Source organism: Stegastes partitus, unplaced genomic scaffold, assembly GCF_000690725.1.
Source record: "Stegastes partitus isolate 25-593 unplaced genomic scaffold, Stegastes_partitus-1.0.2 Scaffold87, whole genome shotgun sequence".
NCBI classification, from domain to species: domain Eukaryota; kingdom Metazoa; phylum Chordata; class Actinopteri; family Pomacentridae; genus Stegastes; species Stegastes partitus.
In genome coordinates, this window is record NW_007577818.1 from 807,916 (window position 1) to 816,926 (window position 9,011).

Consider the following 9,011-nt stretch of genomic DNA (forward strand, 5'->3'; position numbering starts at 1 on the left):
AGGATGATGTGTTTTTGGGTAAGAAAGCTTAAACAGGTGTAACAACATACACAACCAATCTGTTCACTTCAAACATGCTGATAAATCAGTGATACAGCACCGAGCACTAACCATGGATGAAACATTAAATAGATTTCAAACCCCTTTGAATCAGTTATCCAGTTGTACACCTTGTTAAAGTTGTCGACATGTTTGCCTCATGTTGTTTAACACTGAGATGAATTAGACTGGAGCACAGTACTGTTGAAACATTAGTCTGTTTGATGACATGTCCTCTAAAAGACGGCTGTCAGTGATCCACAGAGAACCCAGGTTTTATGAAATCTTGAATCTATGTGTGCTTTTTGAAGATGGATGCGGCAAACACGTGATGAATAATTCTACTTTGATCGACAGAAATGCATTTTTTTCAGATATCGTAAACAATTAGAAAAGAGAACGACACTATTTTTACATATATAAATAGCAAAGACCATTGCTAGCTGCAGCCCAGGAACAATTACAGATTTCACGATTAAAGTAAAATACAAAAAGTAAAATAGTACTTTTCTTTTTTTTGGGAAAACAAAAAAATCTCAAACAACTTTGGTATGAGAGGAAATAAGTTTTTCCTTACTGTATCATTATGATGAGGAATTTGACAGTTTTTTGTTGCGGGTGAAGACTGTTAAACTCCTCACATTCAAAAAATTCTTTAAACCAAGAATGCAGTGACACATTTGTGCTATTATTTTGAAGGTCTTACAAAAACCCTGCTCTCCCTGCCTTGACGCTCCTGTCTGCATAGCTGCTGTACCAACAACCATCCGACCAGTGTATTCAGGGATTACGCTCAGTCAAACCTCCTTTTCATCAGAGGAACACAATCTGAAAACCTCTTCCTCCCACACGGATGAAGCAGGCAGTTGTTAGAAAGTGTAGACAAGAGTCTGAGTCTGTTTAAAAACTCAAGGAAATAAGCGCAGTGATGGCTGCACAGTGACATCTGCTGTCCTGGTTACTCTAAACCTTCTGAAATGTGAGAAATTCCTTGAATAGGGCTGCAATAATTCAGATTATCTCCAATTCTGTGAGCATTCGGACATCACAGGTCACATGTGACTGTTCTGGTTAAACAGCTTTAATGGCACAAACAAACGGCACATGGGTACATCCAGAAGGTTGACATCAGATTTGTGTGAATTATTTTTAAATTCATGCACATAAGATCAGGGAGAAGTTTCTAAAATTGGTGCTATCACGTTCATATGCATGAAAAAATAATATTAAAGACAAAAATAAACATTTCAGTCTGATTGCAAAAGACGTACTTGCAGAATGTGGAGAAATATACCTGATAGGAAGATGACTTATTATAAAAGGTAAACGGTTTATGTGACAGTGTCATCGGTCACTGTGAGTCGCCTCTTGACAAAACTGCTGTTCATGACTACATCAACCATGTTTGAGTCATTTCAGGTGACGTGTGTTTTGGAGTGAAAAAAAAACAAAACAAAACACAAAAGCACACACACTATTTAACCAGGTCTTTCTGGAAAAAAAAACAAAAAAATGCTATTAAAAAATATATTTACAAAGAGGTGGAATTTTCAAAACAAGAATTGATTCTAGTATCTACACTCCTCACCCCAAACCTCTGACAGCTCCCCGTCTCTCTGGGAAAACACTCCGAGTGTGTGTGAAGCTCAGGTGTTGAGCAGCAGAACCTGATTTATTTGAACAGCCACTGAAATTGTGCACAGAAGGACTGCAGAGGGCTTCTTTCCCCATCTGGTCAAACACAGAAGCAGCATTTGTAACCTCCGAGTGCATCTACTTCACACTTCACAGTTTGAGCTGCTGCTTGATCACCGTGACGCCCACTCCGCTGTAAACAGAGTAAAGCAAATGCTGCTTTGTAAGACACACTAATCGGGTTCTGTGTTGGACAACCTGAAGACCATTTTACAGACTGAAAAAATTTATTAGTTTAGACACTGAGTGACAATTAATTAAGAAGAGATTTCTGTGAACGTTAATCTCACAGGCTGCGTGAAATAAGGCTCTGCTGTGCAAACACCCCAAACTACCGTCAACATTCAGCTGAATGTTTTCAATCATTCAAAAAGCAGCTTAAAAAACAAGTGCACTTTTTTATTGATAACACTCACTGTCATTGAAAACAAACAGCTGAATGTGTAAAAGTGACAGCGTTCCCATAAATCTAGACCTTTAGGTCCACGTGGAGCTGGGAGGGATTCACCAGAGCTGTGAAATGACTAAAGCAGAACAAGGTGGGCAGAGCAGTGTTCAGAGTGAGGAGAGCAGCTGCTCAGCGAGTACATCCAGTGTCCTCTCAGGGCGATGCCTCAAGGCTTCCAGAGCTTCAGCAGGCCGTCCTCGCTGTAGGTGGAGATGAGGTTCTGGTGGGGGTGGTGGGCGATGCCGATCACGTCCTTCTCGTGTACCTGGAGAGGAGAGAACGTTGGCAAGAGGCACAGGTGAGTTTCTACAAGTCAATAAAACCAACAGCGGTGATGCAGAAAAGGCGAGAATATGTTTCGAAGCTTGGTCCTGATGTTCTGTCCCTTTGACACTGCAGGTAGTGCCGCTAATTAGAAAACTGATTTGTCTGGTAGTTTAAACAACAGAGAATATTTATTGAATAAGATTACTTTCACTTAGATTTAAACAAAAACTACAATGATTTCCACATATCCTTCATGACTGGACAGTGTCAGATGTAAATGCACTTGTTTAAATGTATGAAGTTAAAAGTTTAAGAGACGTACTGAGCAGCTGTCTGGTTAGAAACAGGCGGCTGCATTTCATGTGCTCTGATTGCTAAAATAAACATCCTAACTTACACCATTAACAATTTCCTACCAGCATTCCTTTCTTGCATCATTTGGAGCAACAGCGTGTTTTTTTTGTTTTTTACTGTCATGAATATCAGAGCCGACAGCACGGCTGTCTACTTGTATTGACAGAACTCGTAGCAGAAACAGAGGAGGGATAAGCAGGGATATTCCTGGACACTTTGATCGGTGAACGAGTGCAGTAACGTACCGTCAACGTTCTCTCCAGCTTGCCGGTGACTGTACTGAAGCAGTAGAGCACAAAGTCTTCTCCCACGCAATAGATCCACTCGCCACGGGGCGACAGAGTGCAGCACACAAAGTCACCACCTTCCCTCTTACCGGAGCTGAAGCTCCTCACGATCTTCACAGCGAGCACATTCAAACACACACAAAGCACATATGAGAACAGGCGGGTAGGTAGGCAGGTTCTGTTTTTTTAAGCAAACAACTGAAAATACCCTTTAGAAGAAAAAAAAAACATAACGACTATAAAACATAATGAATTTCTTCAAACCAGGTAAACTCACGATTTATGTAAAGGCACAGAAAGCCTGTCCTTAAACCCATATGGAGCAACACTGTGCTCTGGAATCCTGCTAGAAACTGGAACTGACCTGCCCCTGCATGTTCATGATGACCACCGTGTTGGAGCGATTACACACGACAAAGTGCTCTGGGTTCTTGGGCAGCAGGATGACGTTGTTGACTGTGATGTCGGTGCCGGCTGACGTCCCCAGAGGTTTGAAGGTGCTGCTGCACTCCGTAGTCTTCACGTTCCACACCTGAAGCAGGTGGAATATAGAGATTTATGAAGGAGACATGCCATGCTGTCAGGGATGAGAGGAAATTAAAATGAAAGCAGTTATTTTTCTTCAGCTGCCGCTTCTCTTACCTTGACTGTTCCGTCGGAGGAGGCGCTGATGATGTGATGGCCATCTGGAGTGAAAGCGGCCTCGTTGACAAACGAAGAGTGACCACGGAACTCCTTCAGAGTTTTACCCGACTTCAGTCCGTGGATTCTTGAGCAAAACACACGAGGACAATGTTGACGTTTGTTATCCAACAAGGTCGGTCAGTGAAGAGCAAACTTTTGCCATCAACGAGGGGTCTTAAAAAGCCCATATATGACCATTTACAGGTTAATAATGATATTTGGGGGGACCACTAGAAGAGCTTACATGCTTCAGTGTTAAAAAAAACAGAATCTAAAATGCTCCAGACTAGATCAAAGTAAAGCAAAGTTAGTCATGTACCACAACACCAGATTTATCAGCAGAGATGTCGCCTCAGCAGAAGCTGCTTAAAGCTTTGTTATGCAAACTAGTTACACAAAGAAACAGATAAATAACTGAAGACTTTAAAGGAGCCCTTTCAGGCATCTGAAGGAGCAGTTTTTACAGCTCCACAACCCAAAAAGCACAATATAGGCTTTTTAACACTTATACCTACAACTGACTTTAGAAGAACACACAAAGCTTGAAGGTGTTTGGTCAGTTCTGAGTTTACCTGATGGTCTGATCGAAGGAGGCGCTGAGGAGCTGGCTGCTGTCCTTGCAGAAACTGAGACATGTAACTCCTTTGCTGTGGCCTCGTTCAAACCTCCTCAGACACTGACCGCTCTGGATCTTCCACACCTACACAGATGCATTCATAGTGCGTTTAACGACGTTTTTATACTTGTTGACATTGGCAGGATTTAAACAAGATTCCTCTCAACACTTCAAAGAGCTTTTTGAACAGACAGACAGTGCTGCACAATGTAATAAAACACTCAAAAGCAATCACAAAACAAGAAGTAAAGTTTGTCCTCTACCTTGATCTTTCCATCCTGGGCTCCGGTGGCCAACATCTCTGTGTCCCGACTGAAGCACATACACAACACTGCATCGTCCATCATCATGAAGTTATCCTGAGCCTGGTACTTCAGATCCTGCAGGACGTGATGCATATTATTTAAGCCAAAGAAACCAATTTGAAATAGTGTAAATGTAGCGTTAATCAGCCAGTGAATCTGCTTTTATTGAGCAACAGCCACCTTTCTGATTTTGCCAGTGGTGAAGTTCCAGACTTCAATGAAGCCGTCCACAGAGCCAGTGACCAGGTACTGACCATCAGGGGAGAACCGGGAACACTCCACGTGAGACTTCTGTCCAAACTGTGTGAGGAAGTAAATGTACCATAAGTTTGGGCAAGTATGAAACTGACATAAATGCGGGCTTGGTTGAATGAGTAGTTTGGAGCAGTACAGAAGGGAATTCATGCATTTGCTTTGTACAATCCTCATTTTTTGGACAGTCTGGGTACCTTGATGTGTCTGCTGAGCTGCGTGGGGAAGCGCTCCTCCTCCACGTCTTTGACAGCAGCTTTACCTCTGAACAAGTCGATGGTCATACCAGGAGGCAGGAGACCCTGATGCTGCTGCCACTTCAGAGACTGAGGAACATCCAGACAGTGGGCAAAATCAGCAGCGGCACTTTATCTGGGTGACAGCGTTAGTTGTGAGTGTGTGGAAGGCTATTCAAGAACCACAACTGTGTTTGTATGTTTGCAAATATGCCAGGATTAAGATCATTTGTTGACAACATACAAGTTTTCAGAGCGCTTACCTGTCCCAGCAGAGCCATGAGACGAGAGGGCGGCACCACACTGACCTCTCCTGCCAGCGCCTGAGCAATGGCTGCCCGACGCTTCTCCTTACTGCTGCCGTCTGGGTACGCCTGGAAAGAGTTAAACCAATATGAGCTTTAAAGACAGATGTATATTTGCTTAATAAACACTGCATTACATTTCCATCCACTGTTCTTAAAAAAAATGAAGCATCCTGTCAGATAGTATTATTTTACTCAAGGGTTAATGAGTATTTTAGGATATTTTTTGGTCTTTTGTTTTAAGAAATACAACAAAAAAAGGGAGGGGAAAAAAATGAAGAAAAATAAAGTTCTGATTATGTAGCACAGTCCCTGTTAACAAATTTTGCATGAAAATTGCATAAAAAAAACTTAAGATACATCAAATGATGACTAAACTGAAAGATTAAAATGGGCAACTAAACCTTTGGATCCTATCACGATGCTACATGTATGAACAAAGATCGCATCTTTCTGCACATTGGGTCTGGACTTACCTCTCTGGGATCGAAGTACGAGCGAGCCAGCAGGTTCTCCAGGTGGATGTATCTCTCTGGCTGCGTCTGTTTCAGCATAATCATGGGATCTGTCTGTCTGAGGAGTGAACGGGCTGCTCCAAGCTCTCTCAACTCAATCAGCTCCAAGACAACCTGGTCAGAAAACAACACAGACATGATGTACGGGAGAGATCTGCCAGCACGAGTAATGAACAACTCCTGGGTTGACAATGATGAATTTAATGATCTGAAATAAAGGGTTAGCACAAGAATTATTAATAAAACAATCTGCTTTTGTAAATAGGCTAGGAATAAAGCTGAAGACGTCGAGCAAACTTTGTCCAAAACAAACCTTCATGCCAGAGGAGCAGAGGGTTGTGCTTCTCTTTCTCGCTCACTTTTAATTTGTCAAACAATCATTTATGACAAATTTTGGACAAAAACTTTTAATTTCTGTTTCAGTCAGACAGTAAATCTTACAAAGTACTTCTGACAGACTATAAATTGGTGTTTAGAATAAACAGACAAATGTAGAGACAACACCAGAAATGAGATAATAGATGACAAAGAGTGTGAGTTCAGGACCACGAAAACTGAGTTACAAAACAATCAAAACCCTGCTGAATTACTTTCATGAAGTCAGACGAACCACAAACAATAAAATAAAATACTTATATGTGCTCCCCAACTTCTCCTGGTTGCACATAGAATGCAGGATAATCTCAAAATCCTGTCTGAGGACAATGTAAAGTGGACAAGATGACCACAATCATGCTTACCTGCTCATAAAGGTCTATTAAAGTCTTATCCGGCAGCTTGAGGGACTGGATGGCCTGCAGGACAGTATCCCAGTGGCCACTGTTGATGTCTGCCACAAAGCTTTCTATACTGTCCACTGTGTTCAGAGATACTGTGGTCTCCTCCTGCAGCGTGGCGAGAGTCCGGTGAAGATTGTTCTCTTTTAAATACTGCATAATCAGACGGATCACGCTGTGGAAAAACACAAATGATGTAAGTAATTAGGATACAATCTGTACGAGAGCCCGGCAGATCAGCTGAAGCAATTCAAATAACAGAGTGTAACAGAAAATAACACTTCTTTTTTGGGCATTTGTTGTCTTTTTGCCGCCTCCAAAGTGAAATAAAAGTGATAAGAAACATCCTTGGTGGCACAACTTTGGCGCTGGCAGGCCAATAATAGCAAATATGGTCTTTTTACAGATTAGTATTACTGGGCTTGTCACAATTATTGCATTATTTGAGCTGACAGTGATTGTGTTTTTAGTAATCGTGACATTCATTTCCATTCACCTGCATAAAAACAGCTGGATGAAACTAACGGGAATGTCGTACTGCGCTCACTACCGTCACCTCATTCTGTTTGTCTTGTGGATTAAAGGCATCATCAACAGGTATTATTTGACCAACTGCATTTCGATGAGCATCTATTGACACTATTGATATAGCTGTAAAGTCAAACACATTTTGTTTTTTAGCCAAATGACAAAGTTGAACTCAGTAAGTTGGAAAACGTCGCAACCAAAGGCGCTGCTGCTGTTAATCTAAAACCAACTCAGGTATAAAATGAATAGAAAAAGACAATTCAGTCATTATCACATTTATTTGCACGACAATTAATCATGAACTAATTAGTAGGCCTACATGTTATTCTAAAAATCCTTTATTTAACCTTCAAACCAACATCAAACACCACATATCGGTGTGTGGTCATTAAACAGACAGCACAGACTACACAGCTTGTTTGCAAAGTTTATCTTCCCACTCTAAAATGTCCAGACTCACTATTCATCTTCTAATATAATATACTCTTGACAAGATGTTTTAAATGTACAAATATGTTAGAAAATAATATCAGTAAACACTCCTGTCATACGAGCATCTTCTTGGTCGGGATCTCGTAGGAATCAACTACTGAGAATACTGAATACATTTCTGTTGGTGTAGATGATGACGCCAAACAAACGTGAGTATATTTAATACCACAATAAATTTTATTAATTTAAAACTTCGCTGCTTAGTTCTGAATGATTTACATCCCCGGTCTGAACAGAATCTATGGCAACTAGGAGCACACGGCTAGCTAATGCTAACTAACTCTAACTCCAGTGCCTATCAGTTCTGTTTAGTGTCACAAGTACAAAAATCTATATAGCACAGCTGGTTTAATGCTTCCAATAGCACAAACACACTTCAAACTGAAACTGCTTTCCCTTAGCTATATTTAAAAAGGCGCAAACAGCATTTGTATGGTTCTAACTGGAGGTTAGCTTGCTAGCTTAGCTTAGCTTAGCGCGCTAACGCTAGCGGACTGCAGGTGAGGATGCAGCAGGCCTCACCGCCGATAAATATGTTAAAACGTGGGGTTATAAACCGGTGGTAACTGCAGAAACAACCCTGCTGCAACAGTAACTATGCGGACTACTTACTCTGCGGATTCCACCTCCAGAGACATGGTTATTTATCTCAAAACAGCAGCTACAAGTCACTCCTGAGTCTGCAGCAACAGCGAGAAGCACGCAGGACGGACAGCTAGAGCAGGAGTAGTGGGAGGAGCCACGCAGTCATCAGAGCAGGATGTTAGTGTGTTACAGTCAGCGCGGAGACTGATCACAGAAACAAAAATAATCCTGAAAAAAATACTGAAAAAATCAAACATCCCTACATTGATATAGGTAGATACACCAAAAAAAAAAGTTATACTATGTGAGCATTATCTGCAGTTTTCATTTGTTTTCTTTTTTCCTGTAAATTCATTTTTTTTTTTCTGTGAATTTACTTGATATTATCTATAATTTAACAAAACAAAACAGGTTAAATCTGCAAATAGTTTTGCAATAACTATTTTTTTTTTTACATTGACCACTGTTCATATATATATATATATATATATATATTTTTTTTTTTTTTTCAATCGTCCTCAAATGTATTCACACCCTTCCATTAAAGAAAAGGCTAAATTCACAATCGTCACTCAAATAACTAGAAACTGAAAAAAGTAATAATAAATAAATAACATTGCTAAATTA

The 9,011-nt window shown here is 40.7% G+C and overlaps 1 protein-coding gene across 1 annotated transcript; it reads right to left on the reverse strand.

Moving 5' to 3' along the window:
• Window positions 1–1,102: 1,102 nt before the first annotated feature.
• Window positions 1,103–8,521, reverse strand: smu1a (SMU1 DNA replication regulator and spliceosomal factor a). Its single transcript, XM_008277042.1, has 12 exons — window positions 8,412–8,521; window positions 6,744–6,954; window positions 5,965–6,117; window positions 5,447–5,557; window positions 5,145–5,273; window positions 4,876–4,995; window positions 4,654–4,770; window positions 4,347–4,474; window positions 3,733–3,859; window positions 3,455–3,622; window positions 3,049–3,201; window positions 1,103–2,447 (listed from the first exon to the last, which is right to left on the reverse strand). The coding sequence occupies exons 1-12, from the start codon at window positions 8,435–8,437 to the stop codon at window positions 2,349–2,351; spliced, it is 1,542 nt and encodes a 513-aa protein (XP_008275264.1). The 5' UTR covers window positions 8,438–8,521; the 3' UTR covers window positions 1,103–2,348.
• Between the last annotated feature and the right edge of the window lie 490 nt (window positions 8,522–9,011).